Source organism: Indicator indicator, chromosome Z (genome assembly GCF_027791375.1).
Source record: "Indicator indicator isolate 239-I01 chromosome Z, UM_Iind_1.1, whole genome shotgun sequence".
NCBI lineage: Eukaryota > Metazoa > Chordata > Aves > Piciformes > Indicatoridae > Indicator > Indicator indicator.
The window spans coordinates 39674712-39693525 of NC_072053.1; the positions used below are offsets into that span (position 1 = coordinate 39674712).

The 18814-nt window shown below is 38.0% G+C and overlaps 1 protein-coding gene across 1 annotated transcript in view; it reads left to right on the forward strand.

The window, feature by feature from the left end:
• Positions 1 to 18814, forward strand: part of LOC128979641 (lysine-specific demethylase 4C-like) — a 244084-nt gene that overhangs the window by 20987 nt on the left and 204283 nt on the right. The window contains exon 4 of the mRNA XM_054397969.1: positions 6541 to 6678. Coding sequence (XP_054253944.1) covers positions 6541 to 6678 — 138 coding nt within the window. The remainder of the gene's footprint in view (positions 1 to 6540; positions 6679 to 18814) is intronic.

Genomic DNA, 18814 nt, shown 5'->3' on the forward strand with positions numbered 1-18814 from the left:
ACATTGTTTATTCTTATTTTATGCTTTCATGCATAGAATTAAGTAGTGTTTTTACTGTAAGGATTGTCTGTAGTAAAGGTGAGGCAATGAAAACAAATGCTTGTAATATTAGGAATTTTATATGGTTAGCTTGGAATTTTCTAGCAGAAAACACTCCTAGCCATCATAGTGTTATCCTTCAAGTTTCTGTGATTTTTAAGACGTTACCAATAGTTTTGGGTTCTACTTTATTTCCACTCAAATTTGCATGTGATTTTCTGTTGTATACTTCATAATTTAAAACAAGTATTTAATATTTTTGTCTGTATATAGTCTTTCTGATGCAATTAAATGTAACTTTATTAGTTATGATCAAAAAAGTGTCAGGAGTATTAAAACCAAAAGAAGTTACTTAATTTAAAATAAATTTTAAAAGCTATAACATATTAGAAAAAGAGTGAATACTATCTTGTGTTCCTAGGTTGTGGCAAACTGTACACTTAGTAAGCACTTTATATAAACAGAAAGCAGGAATAATAGCTGTGTTCTCTGTGGATGAATTAATACATAGCTGCTTTCAAAGGCAGATGAATTATTGAGTTACTACTATCCTACAAGGTTTTCTAATCCTTAGTGTTTTCAACTTTGAACTTCGTGTAGTAATCAGCTAATAAAAACATTTCTCCTGAATTGCTTCTTCTTTAAGTGTGTTTATTCTACATCCTGAATTCTTTGGAAATTTTTAAACTCAAGACTGAAAGCCTACTCTGGAGGCTAGAGCTTGGTTTGAAAGGTTCCCTGCCTGAACATCTGCTGATTGATACAGAGTTTTTAAAAGCATTTTGATCATTAAGAGGTTGTGATTCTTGCATTCCCACTATGCAGACTGCTTTAAGGTGTTCAGAAGAACTAGACAATGTATACTGCTTCTTACTGTATTCCCACTGCAGTACAATCCTGTCAGCTGTCCTTGCCACACTCCTTTGATGTGGTTTCTTTTTTAGCTTATGATGGTGTTTGTTTATTGAGATCATGTAGGCGTGTGCAAACTTAGTTTATCATGTTCCGTGGCCTAGAATATGGGGTAATGCAGTACTTTCTCTCTGTTTTAGCTGATATTTTTAGAACAGTATGAAACATAACCTATAGAAATATTTTTTTAAGTTAATGCTGTGATATAACCTCAGAAGGTAGCTAAGCACCATACAGCTGCTTGCTCACTTGCCCCTTGTGGTATGCAGGAAAGAATTGGAAGGGTAAAAGTGTGAGAACTTGTAGGCTGAGATAGAGAGTTTAACAGATAAAGTGAAAGACATCCAAGCAAAGCAAAGCAATGAATTTCTTCACTGCTTCCCATCTTTAGGCAGATGTCCAGCTATCTCTGGGAAACCAAGGCTCCATCATGTGTGATAGTGGTTTGGGAAGAAAAACACCATTACCTGAGGCATTCTCCCATTCTCCTTCTTCCCCCAGCTTTTATTGCTGAGCACTACATCATATGGTCTGCAATATCCCTTTGGTCAGTTGAAATCATCTGTCCCACTGTGCCTTCTCCCAGTTTCTTGTGTATTCCCAGCCTACTTGCTGTCAGGGCTATGTGAGGAACAGAAAAGGTCCTGATGCTGTGTAAGCACTGCTCACAGTTACAAAAATACCAACTCTGTTTTCAGCAAAGGTGAAATTAAGCCACTGATTTGTTGTATGCCTTTTGGATTATACTTCACTTTTCGTACTTAAATCAACATGTGTATAAAACTGAAGAAATGTAGGCATTTAGAATGATATTGCCTGCCATGGAAAGCAAGCTTTTTTGAATAAATTACTTATCTAAGAAGTAGTTTGTTTTCTGAATGATGTATTATCGTATGGAAATGTAGTTGCTGAGTTCAGTTTGTGTAATATATAGGTAAATACTGATTCCTGTCATAGCCTTGTGCTTTATCATGAAGTGTCAGATGAAACCTTCTGGATTGAAATGTTTTATAACTAGATTTATAGTTTGGGATTTACAGAACATTACTCTGAACAGTACAGTTTTCAGTGGCTGGTGTTTAAAGCAGTGTTTTGCAGAAGGGCAGCATACTTGTTATTTGTTTTCATTACCATAGATTTGAGGCAGGTGAGAACGTGGATTTTCTTATTTCAAGATGTTGATTTATGTATTTTAATGCTGCAAACAACAACAAAAAAATACCAACCTCCCTCCTCTCCACCCTCCCACCCCCAAAAAAAAGTTGCTAGAAATAGTTAAACATTTAGGTTTTATTCTGTTGCCTAGTCTTGGGAGGAAGCAGACTGTACCCAAGTGTAATTGTAATTAATGGGATTCAGTGAGAAAGTGAATAGAGAGAACCAGGCTGTGATGTCTCATGGCTCAAAGTGATAGAAGTGGAAATGTGCTGAATGCTGATAAGTCAGCCTATGCCTACCGGGTGGTAGCTGAACTGTGTCTTGTAATAGAGCACCTGCTAAACTGTCACCATTGGGAGGGTGTATTGAGATAAATTTTGGAATTGTTAGCATTGAAAATAATCTTTCTTAAACATTCCCACAGTGATTGTTGCAGTGCTACCGTAGCAGTTACAATATATGCACCTCTGTGCATTTGTGTGCGTATGTTAAATACGAACCCACACAAAATTAACCTTGCAGAGTGCAAATGCAAAACGTTATTAGCTAAGTATATTTTTTTTCCTGTTTTCCTTTCCTCATCCAGAGGGGATACAGTCAGAAATCACATCTTGAAATACTGTCCCTATGTATTTCTTCTCACATTGAGGAAAAAAAAAGAAACACGACACAAAGAATTCATAAAAATATATGATGAGAATTTTGAAGAAGAAAGGAGGAATTCTAGAAGCAGAAATTGAGCATAAGACAACTGTGCCAGCAAAAAGCTAAGATTTAAGACATAACATAATAAGCATTTGCAGTTACAAGTTTTAATTTTAGTGATTGTTTAAAATTTAACTCTCCCTTTTTGTGATTTCAGTCATAAGAGCATTTCCCTAAAGAAAGCTGAATTTGTCCTTTCAATTTTTCTTAGTTTATTGCTTATGCAAACCATTGTGACACAATGAAAACAGCCTCTTTAATCTCTAAGAACTCTCCCTATTTTCCTGTGATCAGCAAATGCATCTTATTGAGCAGTCATCCGTCATTGCTCAGATGATTTGCTTCATTTAAATAGATCTGTTTGCTTTTTAGTGGGCCTGCTGCCTGATGTGTATTTCGCAGAAAAAGACTTAACAAACAGAATATGGGAAATCTCATTTAACTATTTACTTCTGAATCTTCTAGTTTGTTGATTAACGCTTTTTTGACGATGTCTCCCGTAACATTCTCGTAGGTAAGCTTAGGAAGTGTGGGTTTGATGAACAGAAAGGTGGGTTGAAAACTGTCTGAATGACAGAGCACAGGGGGTTGTGGTCAGTGTCACAGAGTCTAATTGGAGACGTGTAGCTAGTGCTGTTCCCCAGGGCTTAGTACTGGGCCCAGTCTTGTTCAACATCATCAGTAACCTGGATAAAGGGGCGAAGTGTACTTTCAGCAAGTTTTCTGATGATACAGAAACAGTAAGGAATGGCTGATGGACCAGAAGGTTGTGCTGCCTTTCAGTGAGACCTGGACAGGCTGGAGAGTTGGGTAGAGTTGAACCTCTTGAAGTTCAACAATGGCAAGTGCGGAGTCCTGCATCTGTGGACAAATAATCCCAAGCATCAGGACAGGTTAGGGTTGGACCTTCTGGAAAGCAGCTCTGTGGAAAAGGGAATACTGGTGGATAACAAGTTCACTTGCTCTTGTGGCAAGAAGGGCAATAGTATTCTGGAGCGCATTAAGAAGAATGTGACCAGCAGGTCAAGAGAGGCTCTCCTCCTCCTTTTCTCTGCCCTGGTGAGGCAGCACTTGGGGTATTGTGTCCAGCTCTAGGCTCCCCAGTTCAAGAGGGACAGGGCTATACTTGAGAGAGTCCCACAAAGGACCAATGAAGGTGATTAGGGGACTGGAGCATCTCTTATGAGGAGAGGCTGAGAAACTTGAAGCTCTTTAGTCTGGAAAAAAAAGGCTAAGAGCAGAGCTTATAACTGCATGGAAATACCTAAAGGGCAGAGAACATGAGGGTGAAACTCGGGCTCTTTTGGGTGGTGCCCAGTGATAAGTCAAAAAGCAACAGGTACAAACTAGAACACAAACTTTTGCTTGAACTTAAGGAAAAACTTTTTTACTGTGAGGGTGACAGGGCACTGGCAGAGGCTGCCCAGAGAGATTGTGGAGTCTCCTTCTCTGGTGACTTTCAAATCCTGCCTGGATGCTTTCCTGTGCAGCCTACTTTAGGTATACCTGCATTGTCAGGGGAGTTGAAGTAGATGATCTTCAGAGGTCCCTTCCAACCCCTACCATTCTATGGTTCCTGTTGGATATCTCAGAAGGCAGTTGCTGTTTGTAGTCTGACTAACCTGTCCTTGATACTGTCTTTGTAGGTTTGACTTTAAGAAATTAAATCTGTCTTTGAGTGCGCAGAATATCACAGAAGGTTAGGGGTTGAAAGGGACCTCCAGAGATCATTGAGTCCGTCAGTGACTGACAAGTAGTACTGTTTCTCTTCTTTGTGTCCAGAGAAGAGTGGTAGTCCATCCAAGTACAGGAAGATGACATTTCCATCTTGAAAAAAAAAGAGTAATCCAGATCATTGATTTGTTTACCTCACCCTTTTTGTACTTTATTCAGGAAGCCTTTTCTATCTGAATCCTCATTTTTATAAGTACTAGGAACTGGCTACACAAAATAGAATTACTGTGGCAATATTTCTAATTTGATTGCTTTTCACTGCACTTATAAAGAACAGTGCAGTCCTTTATAACTACCCTTGCTTAATCTCTAAAGCAATGCCAGAGTTTAACTGTGGTCAAGCTTTTCCTTTGAGAATCTCCTTCCAGGCCCTTTGCCCCTTGTTATCAATAGTACAGGAGTCATGTTCTCTTAAATTGTGCTTCAAGGGAAAGAGGGGAGGGACAAAGGCAGGTTAAAATCTGTTTCATGCACTTAAATGATGTTTTAATGACTGTTTTGAGACGCTGCACATGGCATTTCCAGTGGAAGAATTCTCTTGGTGTTGTCACAGAAAGAGTAATGCATTTCACTCATGAGAGAGCAGGAGCAATATACTTCGTTGATAAAAACCAGTGATTTAACAAAGTTCAATGGTGAATGCTACAGTGGTTTAACAAGATTCAGTGCCAAGGCACACTTCATTATTTACTGCAGAGAACAGTCAGACAAAAATGCCAGGGAGACCCTTGCGTTAACTCATGAGGTTCAGAGGGGACTTCCTTGTGTGCTAAACTGTTTTCAGAGGGAATTCTATCTGTGGCTGGATCTAGGCTTAATCCCAGTCCTGGTCAGTGTCTTATGTCTAAAGGTTTGTACATGTGCAATGAATCCTTTCTATCACTCAGTTAAGATTGCAAAGTTTCAGTGCACTTACTCTCATTTTACTTACTGATAATGTGTTGTGACAAGGACTCTCTCACCCTCAAGGAGTAACCATGGGAGGTGTCCCAGATGAAGGGGAAATCTTCACATGTAGCCTTCTGCTGTGCACAGGAAGCCCTGGGCTGTGTACTATGTGTGGAGTAACTTGTAGTCATATGGGCACACTAGGGGGTGTGTATGTGGCACTGTGCAAGACAACCTTTGGCTCCTGTGTTGCTGTCTTTCTCCTCAGAGTTCTCCTTAAACTGGTTGCAGCCATTATGCCACCACTGGTGGTTATGACTTAAGCCAAGGATGAGCATAATGATCACAGTTGTAGGACTGAAGAATTGGTGAAGGGCTAAAATGACTTAAAGATACTGCCTTAGAGGACCCAGATTTATTCGTTATATTCATTTGGGATAAACAACATTGTTTTGTTTAGCTGCTAAGACATGTTAACTTAAAATTTCCTTGCTTGATAATCAGTAGTAAGCAACTTAAAAGACAAATCAGGACATCAGTTGCAGGACTTCAAATCATAATTTAAGTGGATGAGTTAGAAGAGAAGGGTGAGAATAAGATTTCAGTCCTGCCAGGAAAAGTTCTTGTTCCATTCTTATGAAACATCTTCAGGATGGTGGACAGGATAATTTCTTCAAAACTTAACTTGTACTTTTATCTAGGAATGATCATTGTGGGTACTTTGACCCAGCTTATCTCTGCTTTTTCTTGGTCAGGAAGATTGATACTGTCTTTGCGCTGTCTTTTCTAATTCCCTGTACTTCAGATTTTATTACCAGTGAACCTTTACTCCAGGATTATCTTTTCTGAAAGTTACTTTATGAATTTGTAAAGTAATATATGCAGTGTATGTATGTATTTCAAATTAAACAAGATTGTCCAAAGTATACTGTTCCTGTTTGCATTAAATTGCAGCTGTGTGCAAGGTGAAAAAAATGCTGTCTTCGTAGGTGTTAGCAAAATCAAATACATTTTTCATTGCTTCAGGAGTGCAACTACTTTTGTATTGTGATTCATTTAGGTTTGGGGTTTTTTTCATGTTTTTATTTCAATTTTGTGCTACAGGTTACACAAGAGGCAGGAGAATTTGTGATCACTTTTCCATATGGATATCATGCAGGATTTAACCATGGTTTTAACTGTGCAGAGTCAACAAACTTTGCCACCATTCGATGGATTGATTATGGAAAGGCAGCAAAGTTGGTAAGCCATATTGCAGAAGATTGATGCATAAGGAGATTTTCTGTGGTGCTTTCTTTGTGAGAATCTATAGAAGCTGTTGAGGAGACCTATTGTATCAGGTAGTGCCTTATACTGCCATTAAAATTCTAATTACAGTTGTTCTTTTTATATTGGGTATTACACTTTCAGCAATGTGCATTCCTCTCAGTAGTGAGTTTTGTTTACATCTTAATGTGTGTGTTGTTCTTCAAATCTCTTTTATTTACATTTTTTTTAAAGTGGAGCTATGTATACTGAGATCAATATATGTTAAGACAACTGACTTCTGCTCTTAAAGCTCCTATAAGCTCTACTGTTTGTGAAAGGACCTTATTAATCTAAGAATTTTGATACCTGGAAAGAAACATAAATAATTAAGCTCATTAAACACTTGGAACTGGAAAACCATCATGAAAAAGTTCTCAAATAATGGAAATGTATGATTCTAGACATTATTGATGATTACTGGTAGTGAGTTTGGATATGCTTCAAATGGGACATGTTTATAAAAAGTTGTATAAATTCTTACAAGAACATACTGCTCTCTTTTGTAAAATGCAGTCACTAGTTACTCATGCATTCTTCAGTGGTAGATGCTTAGCATCAGTGTGCATCTCACTTGTACAGGCTTTTGGGAGAGTTGCATTTTATCAGCCAACAGTAAGGTCTTGTCTGTAAAGTTAGTTAAAAAAATTCAATGTCTTTGGTAGTTTGAAATTTGTATAGATAGTGAAATGAAACAAAGTTGTGGGGAGTACAGGCATAGAAACTTATTAGTTTTAAGCTGTCATGGATTTTAAAAGGTAGGAGTGTGCTGCAGCTCTAAAATTGATTGAGCTGAACTTCAGGAATGGCAAACTTTATCTTTAGATGTAGCAAAGCTGAGTTAATGATACCTGCGGTGTCATCCTTTTCAGTGTACAGGCTTCACACTTCTTACATTTAAAAAAAAATGATCTACCATTTGGTGTGTAGCCACACCAGTACCAACTTAAATGTTTTATGCTTCCAGTGTGCATCTCAGTTATTTTATGCTTAATATCGTAATTAAATTCAGCAGAGTTAGAAGATAATTTTTTTAAAGCTAGTGAAATTTTATTCCCTGACCGCAGGGAATATTTCTGAAAAAGCTTCTGAAATTTTGAAGCTAGGAAGCCTTGGCATTATACAGTCCTAAATACAGTTTTATTTAGTCTAGTGTACGAATAAAACTTTAATCTTAGAACAGTGAATTTTTTGTTTTGTGAGTGCTGCACATGGGAGCAGTATTGTTCATTTAGGGTATAAGAAAGTGAGGTAGTTTGGTGGTGTCTGCAGTTGTATTTAAGTATCTGAAAGTCTGGAAGTGGCAGATGAAGCAGTAATGACTAGTCTTCCTCTGCAGAGAAATCTTAGAAATCTTAGTCAAATGTGAACTCCACTTTCTGTGGCAAGCTGTCAATGTGCTTAATGTTACCTGCTTATTTTTTATTACTTATTACCACAAGAATTAGAATTAAAGTTTATTTTTAAATGAAAAAAACAATATGCAAGGAAATGCTAATAGTAGATTTATAAAGATTTTTAAATGGAAATAGGTAAGGAAAGAACTAGTGGAATGGTGGTGAAATAATTCTTCATAACACTTGTTAATTTTGTGCAAATACGGTAAACAAGTCAAAGAGAGAAAGTATTATAACTGGTTATCTGTTATTAAATTGTAATTATATGAAACTTTGATAATGTACACAAGTTCCTGATTACTCTAAATTTGGTACACTGTTTCCTGATTACTTGTTCCCATAGAAAAAAACAGGGGGATAGCTATGATTAATTTTTTTCACAGCCTCAGGAAACGTCCTGGAAATATTAATTTAAAAGGTCATTCTTTGTCATTCTTCAGAGTACTGATATACTTGACTTTTTTTCTTTATGTGGTATGTCCAAGAATTTTAATAGAAAAAATATTTTAGATCGCCCAATTCCTCTGTATTGTACTACAGAAATTGCCTGCATAAGCAAAATCCAGCTCAGTTCATCAATGTGCTCTCCTTAGAGAATATTGTGTACTGATGAATGATTATTTATTTACTACAGCAACACTTTTACAGAATAGTTTCTAATTGATGACAGCTGGATTTTTCTGTTAGGAAAGGTTCTGAAGTACAGTAGTCATTCTTCACTAATTTTGCAGGGGGCAAAAAAGAATCAGGCAGAGATTTCCATTAAATAAATCATTAGGCAGTGTGACAATGTACATTGCTGCAAGAAATAATACGGTGTTACAGGTTCTGTGAAATCAATTGCAAATGTTAAATCAGAGATGGTCTAGACCCTCGATATTGGAAACTTTAAGAAGGGACTATATATGCAAATTAAAAAAATTATTTTCTGTCATTAAAAATGCTGATTTTACAATCTTGGTTTCACTGTGCACACCCTAGTAGGGATCAGGGACGTATCCTCCATCTTGTTGTAGAGTTTGTGTTAAGACTTCACTGGGAATGACACAGGAAAACCAATACAAAGTGGCACCTCTAGGGTGCTGTTTGCCACAACTTGGCTGCCACTTTGAGCCGTGTTCTCACTTTTGGGCAGAACTAAATTGAATTAAGCAGAAGTAAAAAGTAGATTAGATTAAAACCAAAACCAAACAAAAAAACAAACAACAAAGGGCACAGAAATGGAATAATAATAGACACACTCCAAGTCCCCCAACTCCTGGGGAGAAACAGCGTAGCTTTTGCTCTTGTTCCACTGGCAGGAACACTCAGGAAGAGAAATGGGAGATACTGGTGAAAGAAACAAACCAGTCATAGTCTTCTGTAGATGCTTGGTGGTAAATGGGTGTGGTGCAGAGAGATATTGGTGAAGTGCTGATACATGATAATGGTGGGACATAGAAAATCAAAGGTAGGTAATACTCAGCTCTGTTCATGTTCTGTGAGGATGAGAAGCAATGTAAGCTTTAGATTTTCTTAATCATAATTCTTTAACTTTCATTTGTTGAATGCTATTTCTGAAAAATACGTTAAAATATAGGGGTAGGTGGGGTATTTCTTTAGAATCCTGTGAATTTTGTCATTTTCCTAGTGGAGCTGCATTCAGATAAACTGGAAATGTGTAGCTTCCTGAAGTACATTTTGACTTTCCTTACTCCGATGCATTTTGTTACTGTTAGCAAAGCAGACGAGTCAGTGAGAATTGGCCTCTATGTTTTGTGGGCATCTACTTTTGATTTTTGTGGAGTAGGTAACTTGAGTGCTGAACAACGGCTGATGTTCAGTTGTTAGGATTGGTGAATAGAAATGTTTACAGAATTCTTTTATGTCTAATAAAAGAAAAATCCTTTTGAAGCAATTGTATAAAAGACACTTGTCACAGAATTTTTTTTTTCTTAATGTTTATTAGCTGCAGGCTGGGACACCCTCTGCACCCCTTTCAAATCGATGGATTATATATATTTATTAATTGTGTTTATTAATTCTGTGTTTATGCTTGTTGTAATTGGTATTTGTAATAAACGCTTCATACAAGGTGCAAGTCCTTTCACTTACAGGTGATGAAACTGGAATTATCAGTTGTGATCTGACCCAAATTTTAGCTCTGGCAGATGGGCTCAATAAACTTCGTGCAGTCTAATTTGATAGTGAGAACTGGAAATAGATTGGCAGTTTGAGTAAGATTTGCTTTTTTCGCACAAGCCTTTTTTTTTTAAATTTCCTTGCTGCTGTTTTCTAAATGTTTGAAAAACATTGCATAGTCCCACTTAAGCTTGATAGGAGAAGGTAGTTCATGGAACAGAGAATTGGGTTGAAATGGAGATCCCATCTAGGAAAAGTCCAGGAGATTGGTAATGTGAGCAGGTTCAGTCAGGGCTGTCTGATTTTCCTTTATGCAGTGGTGATTATTTTAATTTATTTTCTTCCATTTTCTGCTCTTTTAGTGTTTAAGTCTCCACATTCCCCTGGTCTGGTGCTTTTTTCAATGCTGTTGTCAGGGTTTCTCACAACTCTCTGCTACCCATTGCCCAAATTGGTATGCATACTTTCAGATAGCACTGGCGCTTCTGAATATTGCTGTCACTGCTCACTGTCTCTGTTTTGTGGCACCACTTGGTGACTTTCACTCAGTATGAATGTATGTAAATTTTACTGCATTCTATCAGGGATAGAGTCACACCAGATGATTTTACTAGTCATAATGATTCTTTTTTATCCTCTTAAGATGTGATCTGTTTTCAGATGTTGGTGCTGGAAAGCTTGTTATTTAGCTGATCTGTAGAACCTGAGGAGAGAAGTCCACCAACCTTTCCTACTTGAAACTGGGGCTACTTAACTATTATTGCTCTCTTTCATAAAATTAAGTCAGTAATTACTCATGCATTCTTCAGTGGTAGCTGCTTAGCAACCGTGTTTTCTGTGTATGGGTTAGATCAAAGTGCTGGCCTGCAGGTTGTATTTTTCCATTTGGTAGGATGAAGTGCAGTTGTTTTGATGTTAGGTTTGATGGATTTGTTTGCCACTGCATTCATTAGCTTCACATCAAAAAACTGACAGGCTGTTAAATGAAACTTTGGCTTAGATTTTCAGCTTGACTGTTTTGAGACCTTTGTGAAGATACTTTGATTTTGTGCTGCAGCAGCCTCCAGCAGTAACAACTGTTTCAAAGGAAAATAAAGTTATTTAGTATCCTGATTTTGTTTGGGTAAAAGAGAGTCATTGTCTTCCGGTTAGCTACTGTCCAGCTCATGCTATCCAAACAATATAGTTATTGTGAAATATATATTGAAAGTCAATATGTATGACTTAAGTTTATCAGAGAAGAAATTACACTTACTACACTTTTCCACCTCTCATAATTTATTGAGTTGATTTTTTTTTTTGTAAGTATTAGGTTTAGGTTGCTTTATATAGTAAACTAATAGCTGTCTGTTTAAAACCAAAAATTCTACTCAGTTGTACCTGGGTGGTTTTTTTCTAAATATTTTTATTTTTTTTCTCCCCCAAATGTGGATGAATTAAAGTTTTAAAATATCTTGCTACTCCAACAGATTTTTAGTACTGAATGTCAGAATAATTACACCCATAAACTCATGAGATTGATTCTTTTATAACTTTATTAGTTGAAATTGGGTGCTGCTGTCAAGGAAACTGAGACACACCACGTTGATGCAGCCTACAATGATATCAGCATCATTCAAGATATACAAATTAATGCTTTTACTTGCTGGAAATGATAATTAGACACCTTATATCATTGACCTAGGTGCTAAGGAAATCTTTCATGAATTCGGGAACTAGACAAGCTTTCCATTTCTGGTCCTGATGTTGGTATACCACTTCAGAGCAAATCTTATGCCCTCTGCAGTTTAACATTTCACTTCATAATCATAGTGCTGCTCACAGCTTTGTGGTTGTCATAGAATGTGCGCTCTTATTTTTTTCTTTATTTCTTTTATATTGATCCTTTTTGCCTATCTTATTGCCATAATCTACTGTCCATGTTTGGCTCTAACATCACAAACTGAACAAGGCAGGGTGATGGTGTTGTTCTCTATGTGCAAGAGCAACTGGATTGTGCTGATTTCCACCCAGGGAGGGAGGTAGAACAGGTGGAAAGCTTATGGGTGAGACCTAAGGGATGTGGAGAGGTAGGTGAAACTGTTGTGTGGGTCTACTATAGACCACCAAATCAAGCAGAAGATGCTGATGAGTCCTTCTACAGTCAACTGGAGGCAGCCTCTAGTACATACTCCTTGGTATTCATAGGTGACTTCAGTCACCCTGACATTTGCTGGAAACCCCACACAGCCAGGCACAGCCAGTCCAAAAGGCTCTTGCAGTGTGTTGATGATAACTTCTTGATGCAGGTAGTGGAGGAGCCAACAAGGAGAGGCTCACTACTGGAGCTTGTATTGACTAGTATAGAAGGACTGGTCTGGAACATTAAGGTTGGAACAGCCTTGGTGACAGTGACCAGAACACGGTGTTATACAGGGTAGAAGCAGGGCAGGAAGTAGGATTACGACCCTGGACTTCTGCAGGGCTAACATTGCATTCCTCAGAGATACACTGGCAGGAGTCCCATGGGCTAAGACTCTGGAGGGTAAAGGAGCCCACTTCCTCCAAGCCCAAGATAGGTGTGTTCCCTTGAGTAAAAAATGGGGTAGGCATGCCAGGAGATCTGCATGGATGAACAAGGAGCTTCTGAATGAAATCTCACAGAAGAAGGATACTTACAGTTCATGGAAGAAGGGACTTGTCACATGGGAATACCATAGAGTAGTTGCTAGGGCATCTAGGAAGGCAACAAGGAAGGCCAAAGTCCTCTTGGAACTGAAACTGGCAAAGGAAGTAAAAGAGAGCAAGAAGGGCTTCTTCAGATATATCAGTAGGAAAAAGAAGAAGAGGGAAGGTGTGGGCCCACTGCTGAACAAAGAGGAAGCCCTGATAACTGAGGATGAAGAGAAGGCAGAATTGATGAATGCCTTCTTTGCTTCAGTCTTTACTCCTAAGACTGAACTCCCTTATGAATTCCAGACCCTGGATGAAGGAGAAGATGACTGCAGGAGGGAGGACCTTCCACTAGTCAATGAAGATTGGGTTAGGGATCAGTTCCATAAACAACATCCATAAGTCCATGGGGCCTGATGAGATGCACCCAAGAGTGCTGAGAGAGCTGGCTGATGCTGTTGCTCTACCACTCTCCATCATTTTTGCCAAATCATGGCAGACAGGAGAGGTGCCTGAGGTCTGGAGGAAAGCCAATGTCACTCCAGTCTTCAAAAAGGGCAAGAAAGAGGTTTCAGGAAACTACAGACCAGTGAGCCTTACCTCCATCCCTGGAAAAATGATGGAGCTGCTCCTTCTGCAGGTCATCACTAGGCACTTGAAAGAAAGGAAGATGATCAGGAGTAGTTATCATGGATTTACCAAGGGGAAATCATGCTTGACTAATCTGATAGTGTCCTATGATGTTGTAACAGGATGGGTAGATGCAGGGAGACCAGTGGATGTAGTCTGCCTTGACCTTAGTAAAGCTTTTTGATGCTGTCTCCCATACCATCCTGGAGAGTAGGCTCAGGAAGTGTGAAATTAAAGAGCAGACAGTGAGATGGATTAGGAACTGGTTACAAAATAGAGTGCAAAGAGTGGTGATCAATGGTGCCAAGTCCAGCTGGAGAGCTGTAACCAGTATTAAAATTTCCAGCTTTAAAAATCCATTGCTGTAATGGGGAGACTGTCAGCCTCCCAGTGGACAGTAACTTGGACACTTTTAGATTTCTAGTGACATCATGAATTTAGAATTGTAATGGTTTTAGGAGCAGAAAGTAATAGTAATAATCACAGTATTTTTATCTGGGAATGTGAGAGATTTATATAATATTGCTTTTTTAATTTCACTTGTTGGTAGAGCAGCTGATTGCAAGTTTGTCATCTGAAACCTCATACATTTGTATCTCTGTGTTTTCACAGTGTGCTATGCTGCATGCAAGTACTATTGTTACATGTGAGTAGTGAAGTCCGTGGTTCTGAAGATCAGTGTGAATTCTTGGCAATCTTTCCCATCTCTGCCTAACTTAACTTTTTTTGTGTGATGCTATGATACATGTGTCTGAGGTTATTCATGCATGTTTCTGGCACAGGACTCACAAGTAAGGTGTCTTGTTCTATTAAATAAAAATCAAATCAACACTGTGGGATTTTTTTTAATGTAATTTTGAATTTAAATAAGAATTTAAACATTGGACTACTTTCTGGTAACAGAGTGACTGGAAATGACAGAATCTACTTTTCTCTTTGTTTTTGTTTGTGGCTTGTCTTTTTCCCTAAATGATATTGTAGACTTTCCATTTATTAAAATATGAAATGTACCAAGTTGGCATACTTGGTAGATATTTAGTTGTTTTTATGTTATAGCAGCTTTCACAAAATGAGGTGACTTTTTTCATAGAAAAAAGTCAATAATTTACAACAATCTTGTCTTTTCAGAATATAATTAATATGAAATTTTGAGTAAATCAGTCCAGTTTGTCTTTCCTTATTTTTCACCAGAATGCAGATTACAATTATCCTTGATTCACTGAGGAAAAACTGTTGTCACTTGATATCTTTCTGTCCATATATTAATGTCACAGCCTGTAAAGAGAGATTACTTTCATTCCAGTTTTTTTGAGAAAGAAGAATTTGATCTAGGAAATGTTTTTCCTAAGAATGAGATTCACAAAATAGACTCTGTTGAAATGCAGGTGTCCAACGTTTAAGGTAGCCTAAGATTTTTGTCTTTGTCTAGCCAGAGGAGTACCAATCTCCAAGAATTCAGTGCAATATTTACAGCTCTGGCAATGTTACAGATACCAGGAAGCATTTCAGGTGTCAGGGCATGCCTAGGCAATTTAAGTGAGCCATCTGTCATTGTATTTTCATATTTGTACTGTGTGCATATGTAAAACTTGTCCTAAAAATTAAATGGATTCTTCTACTGTAAGAAGTCAGTTCTCTAGCCTCGTGTGGCAGTTTAGGCTGGGTGCCCCCTGCCACTGCTGCATGAGATACACCTCTGGTGTCCTGGGTGCCCACCCAATAGGGGTGGACACAGGAAACGGCGTATTGCTACCCATAAATCCTGCGCCCTATAAGTCCATCTGCAAAGTCATTCTCTTTCTCTTTCTTCCCTCTCTGCTTCCATGGGAGATGTCCTCTCTTATCGGGTAATGCTGGGGGAGTATCCTCAAGGCCTCTTAGGCCTGTCTAGGCCTAATGCCAGGAGGAGAATGGAGGGGGGGCAGTCTCAGACCTGGCCAGCCTGAGACTTGCCTAGCAGTGGGAGGGGAAAGAAAGAGCCCTGGGGGTTTTGGGTTTACCCTCAGGTGGGAAGAAGGGAAGGATTGGGAAGCCTTTGGGAATTCTGTGAAGGGTTCTGTACGCTTTGGGATACTCTTTGTCACTATGAGTTGTAGTCTTCTGTAGCTTCAGCAATTGCTTTTCCATTTAAACTTTCCATCACTCTCCAATCCGTTTGTGTGAGTCTCATTCTTTTGTCCCTTTCAGGGCAAGAGATGATCTGTCTGGCCCCAAACCAGCACACCTCGCTAGAATAATTTCATATTTTGACACTGAGAGGTGACCTATCCTGATAGGCAAAAAGATTACTTAACGTGTTAGGGTTCAGTTCTCCTAATATTACCTCCTACACCTTTCCCCTCATAAACAAAGCCCTCATTCAAGTAAATATGATGATGATGATTTATTATTATTCTTTTGCAACCATTTTTACTCTGAATTTGAGCTACCAGAGTTCATGTCTTCTCAGTTGTAGCAGGTAATTCTACAGCTAGTTATTGCTGATAAGCAACATGCTGCAGGCAGAGTAGTGCAGGAAGAGTGAGATGCTTTGTTTCATGTATTTTCTAGTAAATTACTGCTGCCAGGAGGAAGTATGTTCTCAGGATACTAGAAAACGTTCTGCTGATGTTCTTCCACGTAGTTTCTGTTGATCTTTGTCACTGCCTTGAATTCAGATGTTTCAGTTTTTGTTTGTTTGTGTGGTGGTGGGGTTCCCCCCTCCCGTTTTCTTTTGGTCTCTTTTCTGTGTATAGAGAGAAAGCTTTGTATGAAGATGTGTATTCCACTGGGGGACCTTCTGTAGGATTCTTCTCCAGTGGAGGTGAATCACTCCTGTAGTTGGTATTAGACTGAACAGTTTACCTCAGGCCAAATATACTGCAAAGATAAGCACCTACTTTTCAATTTTATCTCTTTCTCTGGAATATTAGATAAAAATTAAGAAGAAAGGCTGAATCAATATAAAGGAGTTGAAACTCAAAGGGCTTATTTACTTGATCTCAAAGAAAACATGGTAAATGTACATATATAATTCAAAATCCTTCCCTTTGAACAATGAAGAAGGCTTGTATGAATGAATAAGAATAAATTATACACCCACTGGTGAGGTAACTACACCAGGGCATACTGTAGTGTTGCTGTGTTACTTCTAGTATCAATGAGTTTATGCAGGACAGCAGATACATGAAATAGGAGCTGAGCATGGCAAGATGCTTCTGCTGCAGGTTTAGTGTCCCCATTGTGCTTTCTGCCTGAGTGAGTGGGTAAAATCAATCACCTTGAGGTGTTGTCTTTCTCTGAGGTTATGTATTGTCACCTCTTAACTCAGTGACAGTGTAACACCGAAGAAAAAGATATGTTAATGTATTAGATGAAATACATTCTGCATAGTTCATTACAAGACCTGGTGTACATTCTTAGAGCAAAACAAATCACTTCATTCTTTTGGAAGTTTATAACCAGTATAACCAAATAACTTTAGTTAAGAATATTTGTTTTCTTTATGTAATATGGCCTCCTAAATTCAGCATCCTCATCAGATAAATTACTAACTTTCACATCTTAACAACAAAATCACCTGATCTTACCTTTGCTATGTGACATCCCATGCACTTGGTATTCTGTGTGAGATTTTTTACCTGAATTTTCTGTTGCAAATATTTATCTACATGTCTATATATAAAAAGATGTATTGCTCTAGGGAACTAGAAGTGTCTGCTTCTAGGGGGCAGTCTACTTTGAAATAAACATCAAACATCAGAATGAAAAGAAGAAACAACTTACTTTTATCTTAGCGTCCTTTGTGCTTGTATCTGGATTTTCCCAAGCTATTCCAATTAAGCTATTTTAGTTACTACTTCTAAGTACCTTGCTGCAGGACAATATATGCTGTGTGTTTGTGGCATTTTCAAACCACATTGAGAGCAATCACAGTATGTTAAAGATGGAGAGCTCTGAGTATTTTTATGCACTATTATGAGTGCTGTGAGAAAAACAAAATCTGTTGCTTTACAGCTCTTCCTCCATCTCCTTCACATGCTGCCTTCTTAAACTGATGATGTTATTCCTACAGTAATGTCAAGTTTTAGGAAACTGGGGAGACTTCCATTACCATTACCTGGACAAACTGTTCCTGACATTGTGGAGGTTGTTGTCTTGTTTTGGGAAAAATAGGGAATGGTGAATTCTGAACAAACCAGTTAGTATTCTGACTGAATCGTATAAAATCCTGCAGGTTTGATACCTAATGCTAGGGGTTAGGTACTCTGTGCATAGGTATGTTCAGAGGGTTTTTCTTCCCATAATGTTCCTTGCAATAGCTGTTATAAAGTATAGGTGGTTTACTACTTACTATATAATATATAAATTGCTTCAAGGGAATTCTAATTGATTTTTTTCTTTTCAAAAGAGTTTTCTTTTCAAAGTAATTGCTTTATTCATAACTTTTATCAAGCAGCTCTCTCTCATCTGTTCTAAAAAAATAAAATGCCGTATCTTAGTGTAAAAATATTTCATGTACATACAGGTGGAATAGTCAGCCATCAGCAGCTCCTCATATATGACTCTTATTTGAGTGGTGATAGTGTTTTGAAAACAGTATATAGTTCCCTAATTTTTTTCTCTTCAGGATCTCTAATTCCTGAAAACTTCATTAAAAAAAAAAAAAGGATGCAAACAATTTAGAGCATCTTGCAAAAGAGAATATAGAGCACTAGTGTCTTTCCATGAAATTGCTTTATATTTCTACCCCTTTGCCCTTAGAGTCCCTTAAGGATCTAAGAAAAGTTTTGTAATATTTACTGCTATGTACTGTAGATATTTCTCATTTAAAATACAGCGTTATACCCTCTGAAGAAGGTAATCAGGTCTGCTAACTTTTATCCGGTTAGCCCATTGGCTGTGTGGTGCATGGATATTTTAAAATAATTTCAATATTTGTTTCTTAAGCTTAGAAACGCATCAGAAACATGCCAAAGCACACAGATTGTGTCAGTTTCTTCCTAAAACTTCAATTTTTCTTCCTTATAGGATTATCTGCCTGGAAAACCGTAAAATCTTGCATGTTCCTTTCATGGCTCTGGCTACAGTGTTGACAACTTGTTGGTTTCTTGATCTAGCAGACCCAGTCCGCTATAGAGACGCTGCTTATAAGTGTAGGACTAAAATCTATTCAGAGGGTTTTTTTTAGTTGAAGAAAACTTAAAAAAAAAGTAATGCTGTCAAATTTCATGTCTTTATGTGGGTTAGAAAATGGAAATAAATACCAGAAAATCTGTTCTTGCAGCAGTTTT